Source organism: Aplidium turbinatum, chromosome 1 (assembly GCF_918807975.1).
Source record: "Aplidium turbinatum chromosome 1, kaAplTurb1.1, whole genome shotgun sequence".
Lineage (NCBI taxonomy): Eukaryota > Metazoa > Chordata > Ascidiacea > Aplousobranchia > Polyclinidae > Aplidium > Aplidium turbinatum.
This window is the reverse complement of record NC_137472.1, coordinates 42,689,044-42,711,535: the sequence shown is the minus strand read 5'-3', so window position 1 is coordinate 42,711,535 and position 22,492 is coordinate 42,689,044. Positions and strand designations below refer to the sequence as shown.

The window sequence follows — 22,492 nt, the reverse complement described above, 5'->3', positions numbered from 1 at the left end:
GGCAAATCAACACAAAAATAAGCCCAATAATTGCAACAAATACAAGTTAGCATGAAGCACGCAGTTTAGCACTTCAAAATTTTCAATACAACCTTTGCAGTCCATACATCATCACGTTTATTTCAAGAATGACATTTCTTTACGCCATTCCAAGCAATCATTATCTTGAAAAGTAGGGATAAAATGTTGGCTACAATAAAAACCTAGCAATTTCAGTGTTAAAAACAAGTTTAAAAAGTTTGACTGGCCAAAAAACAAGCCCAAAAACAAGCAACCGGAAAACTCAAAAAAAATACGCAAACTCGAAAAAAAACAAGCCCAAAGTTGAGGGAAAACCGCAAGGTTGGCAACACTGTTAACGATTCTCACTGGCATGGTTTTTCTGAACTGTAGCCTATTGTCGCAAAATTTTTATTAATCCTTTAAAGCAGTGCGACCTACTTTTAATGCAAGTTTTATTGTGCGACCCATAATGAGACAGTGTTGTACGCGTCAAAAAATAAATTGACGGCTTCAGCGCGAATTACCTAAAGCCCTAAAAGCTTTGCGGTAAAGTAGGCTACTGCGTCAGCTCTTAAAAGCAATTTGAACGACTGTTGAAATGTGAAAATTCGTAATCTTTGTTTCGTTATTCTACAATGTTAAAATTCCTTTTTATTATAAACTTACAATATTATATGAACACCTTCTGATAACTTAAAATTATAATTCGAATAACAATTGTGTGGAAATTAGTTCATGGAGTCAGATAGCTAAATTTAAATGGATAGAATTTCCATGAGGTAGTCAGACAGCCTTAACATTAAAATTCAAATAGTAAACAAACATAAGACCTTAAATAAAATAGGCCTATATAAAATTTATCACAATGTTCTTTCCAAATGAAAACATGAGTTCTACAGCAGCGCTGAATGGTACCGGGGTGTTGTATTTTAAAAACAAACCTTGAAAACGTTTACTCGGAAAGAGATCACTGTTCCAAGCGTGCTGTGATGGCTTAGCATAATTATATAAAGCTTTTAACGAGGTCCACTGCACCAACATTGCTTTTTTCAGGGGCATAGAGCTCTTGAAATAAAGTATCTTCAACCTCCGCGATGACATTCATTGATTTTTCTCTTTCTTATCCCTCGTTCTCGATACTGCTCACAATATGAATGATCACCATATGGCGAACTTCTTCCGCTTGTATTCCAGGTAGGCCTAGCCATTCCAACCAACGCGAAAGCGGGTAATTCGGATGAGTCGCGCAAATAGTTAATGCGACACAACACATCTAATTGTTACATATTTGTTAGGTATTTGTTAGGCCTACATTGTTGCATATTTGTTTCGTAATGATCTTTACATTAACTCCTTTCTCCTTTTGCTGATGTATTGTACAACCGAAGGAGAGCGCACAAGAGTTGACTGTTTTCCTGAAAACTTATCAACATTTCAAGTCAACCCAAGCCTCCTTTTTGAGTTGTCTGTTGAGCAACAATCGTTCAATTCTGATTTTAGACTGGAGTTTGGTTAATCTATTCTTTTGGCGAGTGTTGAGCATTTTTCTACTGGTACAAGTTGGTCACTTGTTTTTTTTGTTTGGCTAAAAATCATGTTAGAAATTTAATTATTACAATTTTCTGTTAGAGGTGAGTTTGGTTTACCTTGCAAATTTAAATTTTCTTTGTTGCCTGCCGGTTCTGGCTCAGATGAAACAATTTTCTAAGAAAGAACAAGAAATCTGGTTACATAGGAGTGGTTTTCAATTGATTCAAGCTGCAAATTTTAAGCTTTACTAGTCTAGGTTGGTTCAGAGAGCAACTTTTGACAGTCTTTTTGCTTGGCTTATTTCTTATGTAGCTAATTTTTAATTTTTGGACTGTTTGCCTAGTTGCCTTCATGACTGCTGACTAAAGTGAAAATTTGTCTTAGTTGAAGCACACAAAGGTTGTGCAAGTTTTAAGCCATCTTCTAAATAGAAAACATTGTTACGTACTGTATGTTCTTTCACAATCAATAAAGTGAAATTTTTATAGATTTACAGCATAGAAGTATTGATAATAATCTAGTAGTTTAAACCAGGCCTCGAAATTCGTTTTTGTTGATGGCGGACAAACGTGTCCGGTCTGAGCAGCTATCTCGGCGGACAACTTAAGTCTCACGGCAGACACACCAGTTTTTGCTTCGATCGTCATGCTTAATCACTTTATCTTGGAAATTCTTTGCCGTTTGAGAACTATAGCTACAGTTTAGAATGCATTTTAAAATTTCAGCGATGTCACTCTAAAAGACGTGCGCTTGAAGAGTCAAAGCGCCGTGTTGCTGCTCAAAACGCCGCATAACTAATTAGCTTCTACCGAACGAGGTCGTGTGGCTTCTTGCGTCACAATGCTTTGGGCACAAGTCAGAAAAAACTTCTACACTAACGCTGCTATTTTCTGCTGTGCAAAGTTTCACTAAGCTTTTTTCTTTAAGTTTATTTTTGCATGTCATGTGAGCGAAAGTGAATTTTCCTTGGGCCTTTTCTTACAGTAATACCAAAACTTAACAAATTTTACTGCATCTTGCTGTAATAGCCTACTAAACTCGTATAATCTAGTTTTGTAACCAACCTTGCCTTATCAATATTACTCGCAGATCAAAGCCAGACATTGTGATGTAACACTTGAACAAAGTTGCGCTGATTAGTGTGGAAGTACCCCTACTCCCATCAATTCTCAGCGAAGAATTCACCTTTGTTACCCTGATTCAATGTTATCAATTGTTGAAGCAACGTAAAAATCAAACATTTTCCTGCTTGAATGGAAGCTATCCAGGCAACAAAATTTATCATTTTTACATTGATTCAACGTCTGTGTCTAGTCTACATTGAATTAATATAAAAATGATAGATTTTGTTGTCTGGGTGAGAGATACAGTATTCACATTTTCTAGATGCGTGCTAGAGTGTGCAGGAAATTAAATTCTCGCAACAATTGTTAGTACTATGTAATGACAATTTGCATCGCCAGTTCCTGTGTTATTTCTCGGCAGACAAATATGACCGATCTAGATGGTACTTCCCGCGGACATCACATGCTGTGAATTTCGAGGCCTGTTAAACTGTCTTTATTATGATTTCTCGTCATGTTTGCTTTATGTCAAATTAGAGAAACAAGCAACAAACTATTCAATCTATGTGAGATTGTCTTTGGTCAGTAAAGCTTTTTCTAGCTTCAAGATCCAGCAAAACATGTGATGTTTTGAAAGTATAATAATGGTACGGGTACAAAATTATGATATTTCATGTAGATTTTGCTGCAAGAATTACCATCTCCTTTGAACTTCTTTTAGTTTTTTAGCTTCTTTGTTGGAGATCACTGGCTCGGTGGCTTAATGGTTAGTGCGCCCACCTCTGAATCGGTAGGCATGGGTTTGATACCCCTGTCGGGTCATACCAAAGACTTTTTAAAAATACTACTGAATTTAATTCCTGCTTGGCATTGAGCAATGGAATGGATTCGGGTACAGTAATAATGTACTCAGCTGCGCCTCCATATGGAGCCATTGACACTGTCTGCTTTGTAAAGCGCTGAGGAACAACACATTCTGCGGTGGATACAGTTCTATGTAAAAACAAGCATTATTATTATTATTATTATAAGGCTGTTCAAAATATATATACATGTTTTCATATGTTTCAATGCAAACTTTTGTGTTGGTTTCTTTTGGAAAGATTTAAATCAATGATTTAAATCATTTGATTTAAATCAACCAACCCTGATAGTTTATTTTAAATATGGCTTAAAATTTGCCTTTAAAAACAGTATCTGAATAAGAATAACATTTGATGTTTTAACATATTTACATATGAATATGAAACATAATTAAATTAACCGCAGGCTACTAACAAAGTTTGACTTGCCGGTATTGAAAAAAGGTTAGGCCTACCTTAATGACCACCCGACTTTTTGTAATTGTATTGGGCTATTTATCCAAAGCTAGCTGTACTTGATTAATGATTAGTATAGCTTTGGTAGAGAGATAATTCTTGAATATCATGGACAGATAATTGATAGCAACTTGATAGGATTGAATGCGTTATTCAAAAACAATACGTAAGATAAAAGATAAGTGCATAAATTCAAATGTTTTCGGCAAAACATTTTTGCCCTTGTCAGGAAAATAACTTAATTCATTTTACTTGATTGGTGTTTAAAAAGATTGTGAAAGTACAGACTTTGATGAGTACAGACTTTGATGCCATAAGTAATGGCAAACAAAATAACAAAAAAAGCCGTGATTTGTACAAATTGAATTGCGATGCACAGGTAAATTTTGATGGAACACATTTAGTCATGATTGAAAACATTCAGCATGTTTTCAAATCAATCTTGACAAACTTTCATTGTTAATTTGTTGCCAAAACTGCACTGGATAAAATAACACTCTGAGGTGCTGATGGCTGTTTGTAGACTGAAAGAGAGCTTTAAAAATATATTTTCAAACAATTGTATTGCAGTTTTGTCATTGGTTGATTTCTTGTTACTACTATAATTTATCTATTCCAACTGAGTTAATCAATGTTGAGAGAGACAATGCATCCTTCAGAAAATAGTTTGTTCAACAAACAATTTGAGTCTATAGTTTTTTGTTCTAATTCCCCAATGCATTCCATTACTAACAGCGCTTGTGAGATACAGAGCAATTGATACTTTTTTGTTGTTGCTCATTAAGATGCATTACAAAATTATTATAGAGTATCAACACATAACTTAGGCTAAAAAATACTACATTTAAACAAAAAGTACGGTACCAGTACTTCAAGGTTGATATCGTTGAGTAGAGTATTTTTGCTTATATATAATCCAAATATTCCTAGAAATTGCGTACTTTTGAGTTTGATAAAAATATTCAGCATTCTCAATTTGCTTATTCTTAGTCAAACATCACACTGTGAAGTGTTTCTCCCAATAATCCAATTGAAATAATGTGAATACAAGTTTCATATCAAGCTTATAGTTTAATGTGAACTTTATGGACTACGGTACCGTACCGTAAAAAAAAAACAACAATTATATATTTGTACAATGGAAAGTATCTTCATGTTTAAATCTAATATGATTATTATTTACAGGTTTAATAAATTTAAATAATATTAGAATCAAGATGAAGTTTTAGTATTTGAAACAAGTGTCAATTTAGATATCAATTTTAATTTGTTATAAACATGGATATAAATGAGGAAGTTCAAACTGGACCTACTACCTCCACTCCAAACTCTCAGTTTGAAGGTTTAATCAATGTGACTGTTTGTCCCACCACTGGTGGACAATTTGATATCAAAGTTTCACCAAATGACAGCATTGAAAATCTTCGAAAAAAGATTGCTCGACACTTACAAACACCACATGAACGCTTAAAAGTTTTATTTAAAGAAAAGTGAGTGATTTTGTTCGTATGTGTTGTTTGTTGCTACATTTAGGCAGTAGTGTATTTTATCATGTTTTTGCCGTAGCCCAAATGTATATAAGACCTCATGTCACAGCAGTGTTTGTCATCATGTCTTGTAAAGGTTACAGTTGCATTTTTTGAGGCAACAAAAGTGTCTGGTTGTCTTGTCTTGTTTGACCATTTGGGTTGAGTATATCTTGAAACACCGTATATACTTTTTGTTTCATCATTTAACACACACAAACCTTCCACTCCATTTGCTGCATGGAGATTGGAGAATGGTGCAATTGTTGATGAATTGTCATTATCTACATAAGTGGACTTGCCAAGCTTATTGTGCTTTTCTCTGAATTGTGCAATTATTATCTGCATTTAGCCTTTGATCTTGCATTCCAATACTGGCAGTTGTAGATTTACAATCCTTGTTTAAAATACTAATAGATTTATTATTTTGAAATGTATAGATCACTGCATCCACCTGCATCTATTCTATATATATATTGTTTTTATGTTGACAAATTGCTGTTTTATGAAATGCACCGACTTATTGCATGCCGTACATTAAATAATCTTTGAAACCACATTATGTTGACTGTGGAGTGTGGACACATGCACTAAACCTAGTTGTCATGATATGTAAATATTAACGTAGCGTCGTAGCCATGTCCAATTGAAATTCTTTATTGAGTCTCAGAGTATATGAGTTTTTGTTTCAGTTCGATACAACGAAACACATTAGATTTTTGACCAATGCCAGTCAGAAGAAACCCTTTCCAAAAAGTGTTTTATTTTGTTGATTTTTTTCCACAAAGCCTTGTTTCTTATTATTTTAAGTTGGAACTGATCTTCTGGTTGGGCAAGACTATATTGGTGCTATACGTTTACATTGTTTGACTTTTTTGAATAATATGTCAGGATCTTTTTATCATATGATCCACTTTTATACATATTTCAGCAATTCACAACTCTATTTATGACTGGTCTGAAGAAAAAAAAAAAGACTGAGTAATACTTTATCTCTGCACCAATTGTTTGCACATAAACATAATATATTATTATTAATATTTTTCCCATTTCAGGGTTTTGTCCACTGGACAAGTATCTGAACATCGAATTCAAGAAGGAAGTAAAGTCACATTATTGCCAGCTGTTGAAAGTGGTTTCTCGGTGAGTTGTCTACTCTCTGCTTCTACAAGCTTGTGGCCACTATTTTTATTATTTATTTGTCAATTCATGTCTTGAGTGGTAGGTATCTCAAATGGCAAAGTAAAGCTGCGGTTGGATAAATTTGAATTGAAGTAGAAGACCTCATGCGCATACTGAGGAAATTGGCCTATTTTAGTTAATAGTTTAACTGTCAGACGTCATCCCATTTGTCTTGTATCAACGGCCTGCAGCCAAATACTTTTTTTGCCTATTTATGGAAAGATGGTGTATTGTAAACAATTTTAGGGTTCGTTCTTTAGATTATGGGTATAATGCTTGTTAACTGATTATAATTTGGGTCAGTGCTGATGGTATTTCGTACTAACTCGGTAATTAGCTTGTCTCCTAATGTAAGATTAGAATTAGGTGACAAGATTGGCTCTCACGAAGTATGACATCACGATTTGGTACGTTTCGCAGTGAAAGAAGGGTTGACTTGAAAATCACGAAATATGTGATGCTGAACTGATGTATAGTAAATCTAAATGCATATAATTAAAACGAGAAACAGGTCTGCCAAACATTGCATATGGCTCATTCTACTGTATGTTTACATTGTTTAAATGTGTATTGGGGTTAACTCAAGGCAGTTTTAACTGGTGACAGGTTTTCTTGAGTGTGGGTAACGTAATTCTTTTGGTTTTCTGTACAATCTCTTTCAAAGTAAATTATTACCGCTAGCGATTCCTGTCGCTATTCTGAAAAAGTTCGATCGTGCGCATCAAAGCCTCGTGAAGGGTCTTCAAGCTATTACTCATGAGCGGTTCCTTTTGTTGAAAGGGAAGAAAGTAAAAGGTTAACATAAAAGCCCTGACTGGCCTCCATCCGGTGCTCTGTCGAAACGATATTTTTGCGTTGAATAAATGAAAAAGAATTGGTTGTTTCAATTTAAACATTCTACTTTTTGTGCTACATCTGGAAAAACGTTTGTTGGCTGCGTTGCATGTAAGGGTTGTACTGGGCGTTGTTTTTTTTCTGAAGTTACTATTTCTCTGTTAGATGAAACTATTATCCTAACACTTTTGGTAGAAATAGATTTTAAAAACAAACATGAAAGTGGCAGATCCCAGTAAAAAAATCAACATTTGTAGTAATTGTGGATAACATTTTAGCCAGAAAAATCATTTACTTGATTCAATTACTACAAACGTTCTTTTTTCTGGCTGAAATGTTATTCACTTCAACAATTTACAAGCGCAGTAGAACCATATCAATTTATCAGTGACAACTCATAAGCTATCTAACGTGACATCATTCTTACGCAATGGATGCGTCACGGCATGTTTTTTGCTGATAAATTTACAACTATTCTTGTAGTGCTTACTAAACGCTTAAAGCAGATATTACAGATCGCGTGATGCTTTGTGAACCGGTTATTGCTTTTCGTCGTTGCGCAAGCGCTTGTCAAACCTTCCCATCGTGCAATAATACATTATACATTGCCTTGAATCAGCTCAGAAAAGAATCAGCAGTTTCACTAAAGCTCTTTGGATTGCGCAAGCAAATGTTATCAACGATTTCACGGTCTATAACGTCTATTCGATGTACAAATGACGTTAGCGTTTTAGCATAATGATAACCGTTATATGGAATTTAGTTTTATTGGTCCCAAACTTTTGTGTAAGGCAATTCAGTCAACATCCTTCCTTCAAATTCTTGTTCAATCCGGTTTGTTTTTCATTCACATGCTGTGTGCGCTATAACACCCACAGCCAGTTCTCATTGTTCATGTTAAAAACGGTTAAACGTTTACCCAAACAACGAATCAACTGCTTTCAATCAACTGATTCAACATCTGCAGACGTTGAACCAATGTAAAAAAATGGTTGATTTGTTTAGGTGGTTTACTTCACATGATACAGGTCGAATAGTTTCTCCATTTCATAGTTTGTATCGCAGCTGGCAGCTTTGCGATTCTGTACTAACGTGAAGTAATCCTCCTCAAAATTATGCCACATATTAACTTCAGTACCAGTCATACTGTCAAACGGCGACACAGAAACATGATCTAATCAGATAGCAAACGCCTTGCTGCAGTTTTTCAACTAGCAATGTCATTAAATCTTCATGTTGTTATTTTATTAAAGACTGTGAAGTTATTATTTTTATAGTGACTTGAAGAAGTTAATTCTCATTTTGTTACTGTATTTATTATGTGCAAGTGTGATTATATCTTCATGAAACTGGTTGTTAAGCAGGGGTGGGAATCCAGTACTGGACACCGAGCGATATGTTGTCGGAGATACATTTTGTCTGACATATGTTAAGTTTTCATTTGACACCACATATGCGCGAAACACTGCTATCACTGTTGCACAACTATGTACACATTACACACTATTCAAACATAAAATCAACGTTCAAATGCGTTACCACTATGCAACAAAAACATCATATGTGCTTACTCAACTTCCCAGGCGGCAATTGTCGTTTTTTTTACATTGATCCAACGTCTGCAGACGTTGAATCAATGTAAGAAAGGACCGAATTGTTGTCTAGGTTGTGATTACAAGCAACTGACACTTGAGGCACTTGGTGTAATCTGTTAGATATGAGCAGTGAGGTTCTTTCCGTATAACAGCAACACATGGAAAAAAGTTCCAACCCAACAATGTATTTCCTATTTTATAGGACTGAATTGCTGACGAGTTTGGAGAACAGTACAATGAGCCAAAAGGTTAAATTGTGTATGGTTGGTGCACATAGGGTTTTGAGGCTTCAAAGTGCTGTTGAATGTCCCAAGTCATGCGGTTTCTCATGTTAAATCGTCCATTGTTTGAACGGTCGGTTGCACTTCCACATGAATGACTGCAACGGTACTCAACCAAGTTTTTCTTTTCATCTAACCAGAATGTTTGCTTTTCAGTCGACGGTGCAAGGAACCCAACAATCTATCATTCAAGCCATTGAAAGCTTATCCGATCTTCAGGTACTTGCTTGTACTTTCAAAAAACTTTTGAAACAATTGTTACACTCAGTTGGTTTATTTTTCCCAGTTTCTACAATCCACCCTTCATTTTATCGGTCGTGTTTCTAATTTTACTTGCTGTTCTGTGTGTATGAATCAGCTCTTACCACTATGTTGTAACACTTTTAAAAAAAATTGAACAACGTTCTTAGTGAAGCTAAGTTCGGCAAGGCTGTTTCGTTGATGTAGCAAATCACATTATTCCGAAACCACTGTTTAACAGTCATTTAGTGGGACAAACCTCAAAACGTTTGACACAACTGATTTCTTGGATGAATATGCTCGAATTTTTACGTAGGCCCAAGAAAAAAACACATTAAACAAACATGAAATACTCGTATGTACTGGAACTTCCCGGTGTGACCAGTCAGCCTTTTCCCTTCGTTGAGCTTCGTAACAGGCGTATAATCACGCTTTGCTTATTATTTTGTACTGACGTATACCTCCTGTGCGTCATTGAGGCCTTTAATAAAGCTGTTTGTGACGTCACAAAAGCGCGACTGGTCATCAGTGTGGTTTTTGTCATGGCGTGTCAGGAACGCTCAACCGCTCAATCAGCTCGCGCTGCTTAGCTGATGGCAAGGATGTAGTGCGAATCTTATCCCAGTTAAAACTTATTGTTTTTTAATAAGCAACGACACGTGACTATCAGATTAAGGATGTCAAGACAATAAAACAGCTGTAATTTTTCTGACAGAGTTATTTTTGTCTCATGTGCTCTGGGACTTGACCACGTTGTTTCTCGGTTATGTTTCAAAACCGCTGAATGGTTTCCACCAGCAGATGTTTCAGCAACAGGCTGTGCTGAAGGTTCTGTGTTGGGAAAGCAGCAACTGCTATTTCTCATGCTCTTAAACTTGCTGACGGAGGTTTAAATTCCAATGCAAGCACCAAAAAGTTTCATGCTGTACCTCTAAGTATTAACCATTAAAAGTCGTGGTGTTTCATCAAAATCTTTTCACCCATTCAAACGTTGCTTCAACTTAAAAGGGGCTGTTCGACAAACTGGGGAAGCTAATATGCGTGCTTTCGTTTTGTCATCTTGCGTTGGTGGTTATCTAGTTTGTCACAAAAAGGACTTCCACAGATGGATAAACCTCATAAAACGAGCAATTGACTGATCTCTGCCATCAGCATTAGAGGTTTCTAAGTAAAGTATATGCCATGAGGACAATTTTGTGCATTTGAGGAAACAGTTTCTGATTAACATTTCACATCACTGCGTGGCCGAAGCGCTGCACTTCACTCATTTCCCCAATATTCTTTGGTGTGTGCGGTGGTGTATCCGTTGTGTATGTGGTACTGATGAATTTGAACATTCAGAACAATATTTATTTCAATCCGTTCAGCATGATGTTACGTTCCTGCGCTTTTTCCGTTTCAGTTTTCTACCTAACTTACCAACACGTTAAAACGACATCAAACGTGATGGCATTAACAGGAAGGTTGTTTCGACGTGAACAAAGATCAAATGAATGCAAATCACCGACTGTCCAGCGCGCGTTTAACGGGTATTGACTGAGCAGTTTGAGTGCTTCATAGAAAGCTGCTGCAGACATGCGGAAACCAGCTGATGACGTTCACCCGCTCTTTCTGGCTTAAACCAAACACTTGTATGACAGGCGTTGGATTCTTGAAACTTTAATTTCATTTCGCAAAGTTTTTATTTCAAGTGCACTGATCATCCTAAATCTGAACGATTTCGTGCAAAATTCGAAGCAGCGTGCAAGTTTTGGGTAAAGGTGAACTGTTCCACTTCGTTTTAGCAGCTTGGCTTGTAATGCGATTCAAGTTAAGTGCTTTGCATAATTGTCTCGTTCTCTAGGAAAGCTCAGACCAAAAAGGTCGTTGATTGCTTCGTGTGTTTGTTCCTCTTTGCTCTGGCCTCGGGCTAACACACGGCTCAGTGACGAATATGCTGGACGGACGCCACTGTGTTGATCAATCGATCGTGGGTTGTTGGTGAAGGCTGCCTTGTTATTCAGTCTTGGCTCCATTTCTCTTACTTCCTCCATTCATGCCTTGTGTAAGCTGATTGTCGTGGCATCCTTTTTGTCACGATATCCTCGACGTATTTTGTTACATAGATGCGATGTCTCCGAATGGCAAACCAACGCATGAGAACACCAACATGAGCCAACTGCTCGTTCGTGACGTCCCGCTTTGCTAATCGCTATCTTTGTGTTGGTTTGATCTTTCAGTGTTCGAGTTTGCAAAAAATAGAACGATACTGCTTGCAAATACTCAATTACTCAGAATTGCTTCAATTCAGGGGTTCTAAACTAAGGGGTTCGTCACAATACGTCGTGGCGATATTTGTCATGTTTATGTCAGATACTGGTAAACGATTTGCGTGTTTGTTTCACAAAGACCTTTTTCATCTTTGTATTCAAACTAATCACCAGCCATTTCACCAAAAATCAATTACATGTCCTCATGCACGCTGTTGAGGCATAAAATTATTGCCTGCAAAACACATGCTTGGACCTCGGAGAGGTCACTATCTGTGGGGTAGCCTATCAGTGTCTGAAATTATCACAAAACTTAGAAAAGTCTTGTGCCGTTTAATGGGCCAACACCTTAGCTTTTGTTTGTTGGAGTTTGAATCCAGGCTTCAGTGGTACAAAAGCCACACCTGTTCTAATCTTTTGTTCTTGAAGATCATATTGCAGTTTTCAAAGATGACAAAACAAAAATTAGCTTAGTACGATTTGTACAGCAAGGCCCTGAACTTTAAAGAACATGAACAATTGAACATCATCTTCTTAGTTTACCTTGGCGTTGAAAGTTTTTCGAAATTTCTTGGCTAAATGAGAGAAAATGCTGATAATTCATTCGTTTCGTTCAAGGGCTTAATTTTATATGTTAAAGATGTTTTAACTGAAAAACATTTTTAGTACTAAAAGGTACGTATTGGTTTCATCATGAATATGTAAATGCTGTCGTTGGTGCCATTTTAATTGATGAACCGATTAGTAAGTTTTGCTGCTTGGGTGCGATGATGTTAATGCATATTCCTCTGTCAAAGCATTGTTAACACCATTAGTGACAAGTTATTAAGTTCAAATAGTTGATTACGATTCAAAATAAAACTAGATGGTACACGAACCAAAGCGTATTCACGAACGGACTTCATTCGCATATTAACTCATGGCTCCAAAGGTTTGAACGTGAAAGGGTTGGGTTTTGTTAGCTTGGCCACAGAGTTAGTCATCAACAGCGGCGCTGTTTGTTTAATGTCGAAGCGCGGATTGTTCGTCCGAGGTGCTCAGGCTGTTTGTGTAGTGAACACTGGTGGGATTGCGATCGGAATTTTGCCGTTAGTTTAACAATGACTCACGAGACTGTTAATCGAACCATGCGTCAGCGATGAAAGTACACAGTAACACGGCTTGTTGAACGCTCGTTTCCCACCAACACAAAAGATCATCTTGCGGTTTGTTGTCAATTTCAAAATGCTTTTTTCAATGTCAGTAATCAGCGAAACCGTGGTTGCAGATACTAACGTATTTTCAATGACAATGCTCGTCCAATTCCAATTGTATTGGAATACTTGGACTTTCGATTTGAAACCCTTTTTCTTCTCATTTTCCGCTTAATTTTATTTTAACAGGCAAAGTTTCCATTTTTATATCGTTTGAACATTTTAGCCATCCTGAAACGATGTAAAAATTCAGCTGTCACTGACTGGGATAACACCCAATATAACGACAGATCAACAAAACTGTTATGTATAGAACTTCTAAAATTAACTGTAATTAGGTGATTGAGCCTGTCACAGTCTATGTTCGTGAACAGACTTACTCATTATTTCTCAGAGTGTTGTGTTGAGAAATCATGAAGCAGTTATTTTCAAGCTCTGATTTTCAAGAGCCAAGCTTTCAAACTATTGCTTTTGTTGCGGAATAGAGACAATTGATGTCACTTTCATTCGTTGACAGTTGCTTAAACGTCTTAAAACGTTGCGTTGAAAACGCAGAATTTCTTTTTTTTTCGATTTGATGGCGTTCTCTCAAGCTTGTAGATGCGGCGTCACAGCAAGGTATGGCGTCGTTTGGGATAAACAAAGCGATCTCGAGGTAACGACCAGCTTGGCTTTGGCAAGCCACGCCAGTGTTCCAGCTATGGTATGCTCCTCTCTCTATCTTTATTTCATCGCTGATTTATATTTCTGTTCTGTCACTAAGAGAATAACAGGAGCGCGATATCGCTCGCTGGTTCGCGTCGCACTTGAGGGAGTTTCTCTCAACCACTTGATCCGCGACAAGCTTGTTCTGCTCTTCACGGATTCTTTAACAAATTCCACTCATGTTTCTTCGAACTGATGTTGATCAAACGCAAGACGATTCAAAGCGGTTTCTGCAAGCAAACCCAACGCCATTGAACCGCAGAAATTCTTTTGTCAACGTTTTTTCAACTTGATGGTTTTGGTCCTGATTAACAGTGCGCCTCAGTAAGGTCAAGATTTGTTGCCACTTGATAATATACGGTACTTTAATCGTGAATGTCAATGATTCCAGTACACAGAAGGAATGCATACTAAGTGAAACTATAGCTTTACATCTTATCTATGCTTCCGCTAAAACAGTTTGTAGTTCAAATGAAGCAAATAATGATATCGTATTGAAGATCGGACCAATTTATGTGTAAAATGTACATCTCACTCATCATCATAATCCATCGTCGGTTTGTTCCCCACTAGTGGGGGTGGCCGATTGTTTCACTATCATTACAAAATCGTAGGTCTACATGTTAGCCGATTTTTGCAATATCTTAATGTTGTGAACAAGCGCGCATTCCCACAGTAAAACAGAAGGCTACACTGTACAGAGTACACCTAGGTAGAAACTGCCTTTTGAATGTGTGTATAGTTTGTTCGTGGTTTAGCCCTTTTGACCAGCATGACAAACTACAGATTGTTGAATGGCTGAAGTTTCAACTTCAAGAAACAGTCAGTGACCGTTTCCAAGTTTTGTTCTACTGTAATTCACAAATGCAATAAAATTGTTTCCCACGCCAGGGCAAGCATCACCAAACGTATCAATGCCTCGGTTGTTGGAAGCCGTTGAATGCGCAACTCTGCTCATATGGCGCTTTATTGCTCTTACGTTGGTAGGTGGAGCAAATAAAGAAACTAACGAGCGGTCCGCGTCTTTGTTGTTGTGAAGGAGCAAAGTGACAGCCTTCGCTCGACCATCTCCTATAGCGTTTCGTCAATCGACCGAATAGTTTCAACGAGCTAACAAACAGTCTCATGCTGACGCATCAGACGACTTCCTACGAGCCTCTTGTGCTCAGATCGCCTCGCTGAATTTTTCTTTGTCTGATATCTTCTAATGTCGAAGTAACGTAAATTCAGTCAGTTTAGCTCTCCACTTCTGTTGGATTGCCTTGAAAGTCCCATGCTCGTTATCTCGCCCAAAAGTCGCCTGTAATTGCGATGTGAACCATTCATCGATTCGCTGCTGACTTCTAATCTCGCCACACAGCTCAATTTAATTTTAATGTTTTGAGGCTTTTGTGATGGGCAATTACCACATTGGAGCGCCCACGGCGATTCTCATGTGCCTGGATTTCTCAATCAAACTCAATGCTAGATGAGTAGATGTTGATTTTGACGATAAATACTCATCGCACTTCTGTGTGTCTGAAAAGCGAAGTCAACGTCCTATTTCTCAATCAATAGTTTTTTCGTAACCCAGCCAGCAAACCATTCTTTTTTGCATGGATTTAACGTCGGCGGACGTTGAATCAATGTAACAAAAGCCTAGTTGCTGGCTGGGAAGCTCTCCTCTGTTCCAGTAACTGAAATATTTATGAGTGACTGAAACGATGATGTGCATTTTCACAGATTGACGACTTCCTTTCGGGCCGCTCTCCTCTCACGCTCGCTCTCCGTGTTGGTGATCACATGATGTTTGTGCAACTGCAATTGGAACAGTCAGTGGCCAATACAGTTGGCAGTCAGGCCTCTGCAAACACAGGTAAGGTTTAGTCAACGCGTCCAGTATGCCCTTTTATTAGGGGTCAGTCCGTAGCAGTTGTCGTTTTTACATCGGTAGCAGCAAGACAACAATTTGAAGAAAAAGTAACATTTGCTAGCTGGGCGTAGTTTGCCTTTTGTCCTGTCTACGACAACACTTTCCTATTACAAGCACATTGCCATTACTGGAGTTTGTGTACTTGCGTTGAGCACTTTTTTCTTGTACAAGTGCGCTGTAATTATGGCTGCCTTGCCATTGATTAAATGACGAAAACAACACTCTCAGTACTTTCATGCGCAAGGTTTTAGAAAAGCCACAGAAATCGATAACTTCTGTCACTCTTCAGATCGATATCGCCACGGAACTCGTCGAGCAGGCTACAGAAGAAGGCCTTTGTTTAACGTTTTTCGTGCATTCGATTCATCTATGTTGATTTGACATGTACAAGATAATGCTGTTGTAACACTGTGAGTGTGAATCTGGAAAGCAACTCTGTATGAATTTAAAAAGAATGCAAATCGACGTTGAAACGATGTGTTTTTTCATCAGATGCGAGTAGCCATCGAACCAGCCACCGACGACGACCTTTCTACGATCACTTGTCAAGATTTCCTTCTAATTCTACAAGTGCAAGAACGTCACATTCTTTGTAAGTGGCCACCTCTTTATACCTTGAGAATTGAGATAACGAAGACCATTTAGTGTTTAGACTAGAAGTGAAGTTGACAAAATAGTATCGTAGCATATTATGAATGTCATGTTACTCACTGTGACCGTTTTTTTTGCATTAATTTACATTTACAAATTTATGCACTGAAACTTCCATTCTTGTTGCCTTTTTAAGATTTTTCGTTTTTACAGATCCCATCATTCTTCTGGGAAGAACCCAACAAACTTTGTCACATCATCATCTATTGCTGACATTCCTGCAACGCCATCGAGTTCTAATAATGAATCCTCCAAGATTTCAAGCGGAAGCGAGAGGAAATTATCTCAAACATCCGTTCTTTCTCAAAGTTCTTCTGTCAAGACAAGTCATCTAGATAGACTTGCAACTGCATGTTCCACCCTTGGAAAACCATCTGTTTCGTTGAAGCAGCGCAATGACAAGCCACAAAACACACAAAACAAAGGGGAAAACTATCAGTACAGAAGAGCTTCGACCACTTGCGGAAAGATCACTTCCGGAGTCGGATCTCTCTCTCAACACGCCGCCTGTGGAGCAGGTCAGGGCTTGTGACAATGTGACAGTAGTTTTGATCATAGGGTTTGAAAATTTACCGAAGACCTATCTTTTTCCCCAGACAAAAAACAGCTTTGCTGTCTGGGTTATCTGTCATGGCGTGTTGCAAACGTTTTTATGATGTTGTAATAGTGTTCTCACTAAGCTATTTGTTCAATAGGTTCTCGCATGGTGAGGCAAATGCAGCGGTTGAGACGGTTGTGTGGGGCACATCAGCAATGTGTTGCTTACAGCAGCCTGGAGCTGGCATCAGAGATCTCGTCTATTGTTCATGCTGCCAAGCACTCGTCATCTGAATCGGGCAGTGGAAACTCTTGTCATCATCGTCGCAGCGGGAAGGTAAACATCTTGTCGTGGTGTTTCCAAGACAGTAGATCAAGCGTTTTTTACATTGATTTAATGTAAATTGAATGTAAAAAACGGCTAATTTGTTGCCTGGGTTAACAGTTTTGCATGATTGCTTAAATTGTATAGAACAAGTCGAAGCTGGCAAAGCAGACGTTCAATTTTTACTTTTCAAATTTCAGAGTTCACTTCGTGAACGTGCACGACCATCAAACAGCTCCTCCTCTCATATGAGCAATCCCAGCCAAGCCCCGCCTGTTGCTGGAGCAAGCATAGATAGCGTCACCACTCACGGGCCTGGCATCTTTTCTGGGACTTTTTCTGGTAATTTCGTTTTACTTGTCAGGTTTTTTTTTACATACGTGCGGTGCGGACTACGACACGATGACTAAGCATTTCGATTCCATTTAATTAAAGCATGAAGTCATGATTTCATAAACATTGAAAAAGAGAGTTGAAAACAGCTGCGACAGTTAATTACTCAACCCTCTTGTAAGAGTTTAACGTTTTACGTAACAGGATTCTTGAAATGAATAGATTAAATCTGCTTGCGAAACGTCACGGATTTGTTACTTCAGCGCGACCCAGTTTTGCTCTTTTATTTCCGTCTAATTAATGTTGCCACATTTCATTTAATGTCACATTAAACCAATGTCGACAGAACCTGGTCGATAAAACGAGCTTTCGTGACATTATTGCTGATCTTGTAAGCATGCGGCCTAACTGTCTTCTCCTTTCCAACAGGTTCCCTGCACCCAAACATCCAAGACGGGGAGGGAAGGCCAAAACGAGACCCACAAACCATTCTGCAAATTTTAACCGACCTGCTCAGCGCTACGAATCACTACGAGGTACTTGCGATACTTCAACTTGTTCTATCACCTATCACGGTTTATTTTGTCCTGGTGTATTTTGGATGTGAAAAGTAGACAATACGGTTTCCAACTTGGATTTGGCATACATTTGCAGTATACGTTCCCTCAGATGAATATTCCCCTTGGGCATAAGGTGCTAGCAGTTGCGGTGTTCTATCCAGGCACTAAACATTTCTAATAATGAATTTACGCAACAGTTGTCTTGCTTTTGGTTCAACCTAATTTCGCGTGTTGAGTTTTCGAGAAAGTGGGCCTGCGTGGTATTCTTGCTAATTAACATGTTTTGTTAAACCATCAATCAACTGCACGGCTTGGTGAAGCTCTTTTCAAGTGGGTCACTAACCGCTCGTTGGTATCACTTTTACGATTGTAAACGTATAACGACTTTGTGACGTGGTCGGGCGTAATAAGAGGATGTTAGGAAAGTAGATAGCTGGGGGCAACAACTCATCGTCGCGTTACCATCGTCCCAGCCAGCAAAAGTTACCTTTTTACTTTGCCTCAACGTCGCTTGACGTTGAAACGATGTAAAAGTGGCGACTTTTGCTGGCGCGCATGACTCTTAAAACAACTATTTTGTTTGTTTTGTGTTGCATCAATGTGATGATGAGAGATATGAAGCGAACATGAACTTGAAAGTTGCAGTTGGTTTCGTAAGTTGCTCATTTCCTCATTTCGACGTTGATCGAAAGGATTTCATTGCGTTCGCTTTCTTAAACTTTTGTTTATTACACGAAGTTAAAACGAAGCAATTTCCAGGGTCAGACTGGCAACATTGGAATGGTCCCACAGTTGTTCAAGGAGCACTTGAACAAGCAAACATCAGCTGCAGCATCAAACGATAAGGTATGTAATGGCAGTAGTCCCTCAGAACTTTTTTTTCTCATGTGACGTAGACAAACACTAAATGTAGCTTTGTTGGTCTGCCGGAATGCGATTTATTGCTTTTTGGAATCGCTTTCAAGAGTTTCTTACACAATTAGCAGAGATTCTGTTTCTAAATCTCCAAGGTTTTTTAGATTTAGTTGCCGAGATTTTATTTTTTATTTCAGAGCAAGCAAAGTAGTTCGTCTGAACCAGCACGCACGGAGCGACGTCACAGCCGACAAGCTCCCCACACTCACACTAATCGAACCTTCCCTGCTGGAGGTTTTTCGCATAGCGTCGGGAACCATGTCTCACCGCACTCGGTTTACTCTCCGCTCCACCAATTCAGCGACCAGCGCAACCGCCGTTCATCTAACGGATTGCTGGTACCCTCCGAATCGGGCGGACAGAGAGTGTCGGGTAAATGCCCACACAATGGCGGACCATCGTCCTGGAGTTGCTGGTGTGGTGGAAGAAAGTCGAGACGCCCGACACCAGACATCAACGGTGAGCGACTTATGCTTTTGAAAGACTTCCTGGTGTTTTTTCTTCAATCGAATGTGTTAAACTGAGGAAATCACAGGCAGTATTATAACGTTTGGAAGTCTTTTAATTTTACCACTTTACGCAACATAGTTATCACACTTTTTTTCAGTGAAGAGATGTCCTTTATCATTTTTCTGAACCATGCTTTGTTTTGTTCAGTGTCCCGACTGCAACAGCTTCAGATGGAAAACTCCACGACGCGTCAGAAGGTAGAAAAGCTTCAGGAGAAGATGCTTCAGCGTCGCGTTCGACGAAGGGATCGTCGTGAAGCATGCGGACCCTATAGCAAGCGTGTCGTCAACATGGACAACATCACGCAACCGAACGATATTAACGACAACGCTGATGATCCCGCCGCTGGCTTGGATGTAAGTTGAAATGATGAGCAAATTCGGTTTGAATATTTACTTGCGTTGGAAGATGATGTTATTTTGGGTAATGGTTTTAAATGTTAAACTTAATCGTCATATCCTTCGTCGTGTTCCCCTATCAACAAATCAGTCCCCACATTGATTCAACGTCTGCAGGCTGCTTATTTAGTATCCTTTCACTTTACTTCCCAGCTTTAATGTAAGGTTTTTATTTCCTCTGCTAACAATGCGCTTCCATGCAGATGCAGATCGACGAGATGAACTACGCTGAAGATCGCAAGTCGGAAGTGACGCACGAGCCCGCGGAAACTGTCACTGTGTGAGAAGCCCCATGCTTGTGGTGCGGCTACCTTCTGTCTGCGCATAGACTCAAATCCAACTCATATCGCTTTTCGTTGGCTACCCCTTTCGAGGCGTTGTTACGTCGTGAGAAGAGGACGACACGACGTGTTCATCATATGTTTTGCTAGTTTTTGTCGACAAAGAGTGACGCTCCATATCACGTGACATGTTTTTAACCCGGAAGTTGTTTGTTTTTTGCCCGGGTTTCAATGTTTTACTTAATTTCGCAAACGGGTGGCGTTGTTGCTTGCATCAAAAAACAGTCAAAAATATCCATGTTTAGTTCAAGCTATTGCAGCAGAAGCTGCCATTTTGACGTAGTTTTAACGATGTAAAAAAGTAAATTTTGCTGGCTAAGAACGTCAGCAAATGTGACGGTTTCTTTCGTTTGCAAAGTCATTTGTGTTTCAGCGTATGCGAATCTTTTGCATTAGATCACGCTGAAAACAAGTCGCGTTGTAAATTTCACCGATCAGCAGAGTGATTTCAATCGTTGTTTTATGTTCATGCAAGTAGAAACACTAAGTTCCAAATCCTTCTCGCGTAGCTATTGTTTTGAGGCGAATCGTAAAATTATTGTCTTATTCATATCGGCCATATCATACCTACCATACACTCGCTTACAAATTAAGCTTTGTTTTGCGTCGTTGAGTCACGAAGCGACGTTGTCAGCATAATTTGTCACCGGGTAAGTCTACCTCTGCTTAGTTGTTGTTCTGCGACTGTTCATGGTTTGTTGTGTAAAGAGTTACTTGTAATTTCTGAATTGTCTTCTGCCAGGTTGCCACCTTGTTTTTGCGTCAACCTCGTCGCTTGACGTCACATCGACGCACCAATGAGACGGCTTCCTTTTCCTTTCCTTTTTTTCGAAATTTAATTTTCTGTTATTGTGTGTGTTTTGCGCCACTATGTGGCAATTTCTGCGTTAATTAAAACTGCCTGATCCATTTGCGATGCTGGAATCGGCGGCGGCGACCCCATCTCGCACATTCTTAAAGTTCTTAGCCGTTGCACGGACCAGCGTTTGTGTAGCTGTCTTGTTAATGACGGGATTTTGTTTATTTGTAATTACATCAGTATTCATCACATTGTGTGTTGTTGTGTCATCATGAGCATTGTTCAGGCTTCAGCAGGTATGCCACCAGCGATCTGTTCGGGTAGCCACTTTAACAAGTCGAAATTCTGCCACTGCGAATGACTACAATGCAACCGTCAACCAATCAGAACATGTTATAAGAGGCTACCGTCTAATTGTGACCCTTCTAGCACTCATCCAGAGAGTTAATGCTTGTTTTGAACTTTATTTGGTAATTACAGAAGAAAAAGAGCAACAGCAGTGGTGGGAATCGAACCCGCGTCAATGAAATGACTACTTTCTAGCCCTAACTCTAACCGCTAAGCCAACCAGCTGACAAAAAATCCATCACATAATTTGCTTTCTATCATCTTCTTTTCGTCATTTTTTTACGTCACTTAAACCGTAGCTTATGATTGGTTGGCGGTTTCATTCTAGTCAAGTTTAGTGGCAGAATTTTGACTTGTTAAAGTGGCTACCATCTGTTCGTGTTTGTTAGACGGGAGATTTCCTCCGATATTAGAATGCCCTTTCACTGGGATGTTTCTGCAGTGTACTGCCTAATGCACACAATAAAAAGAAGGATCACCGACGCAAATCAATCTTCAACGTTGAAATGCTTCTTCAAGAGATATAACCAGCTAAAACAAATTGATCCTTTTTACAATCATACAAAGTGTGCATACATTAAATCAATGTAAAGTGGATCAAGCTTTCAATCTGGCAACTAAGTGAATAAAAGGTTCTAGTCAAGCAGTATAGTATGGCAAAACCGTTCTTGATGAAAGTGCGACATCAGGATCACCCAGTAGAACTAAGCACAGCGGAAGTTTTTCAATGCATACCGATGATCACGTTGACGAGTTGGCAAAATATCGCGGTGGGAAGGGGCTTTTACCGCCACAGAGGATCATGCAATTCATGTAACAGCGTGTTCTGCTTCGTTGGTAAAGGAGTCGATAAGTGGTTATTAAAATCAAGGGCCCACGTTTTACTTCACAATAAATCTACGTAGCTGGCTGTTTACAGATGCAGTAGTCTCAAATCTCCTGCGTTGCCACAAGAAATCAAGCCCTTTCTGATTTGTTGAATCAACTTGACATTGACTTGCCATACGAGTCGTCATTTGTACGTAGTTGTAAGCTTTGGGTCAACAACAGCTTTTTACATCTAATGCCTAAAAAAGTGCAGCATCAGGCTGTATTTTTAACTCAATTACCTTCAATACGTTGGCTTCATGACCACATTGCCA

At 38.8% G+C, this 22,492-nt stretch overlaps 1 protein-coding gene across 1 annotated transcript; it reads left to right on the top strand.

Moving 5' to 3' along the window:
• Window positions 1–5,105: 5,105 nt before the first annotated feature.
• LOC145780163 (uncharacterized) lies at window positions 5,106–21,253 on the top strand. The gene is made up of 13 exons (XM_082591876.1): window positions 5,106–5,406; window positions 6,498–6,585; window positions 9,491–9,553; window positions 15,444–15,576; window positions 16,126–16,225; window positions 16,438–16,802; window positions 16,980–17,158; window positions 17,347–17,488; window positions 17,909–18,015; window positions 18,799–18,885; window positions 19,092–19,413; window positions 19,612–19,820; window positions 20,066–21,253. The coding sequence occupies exons 1-13, from the start codon at window positions 5,195–5,197 to the stop codon at window positions 20,144–20,146; spliced, it is 2,088 nt and encodes a 695-aa protein (XP_082448002.1). The 5' UTR covers window positions 5,106–5,194; the 3' UTR covers window positions 20,147–21,253.
• The last annotated feature ends 1,239 nt before the right edge of the window (window positions 21,254–22,492 follow it).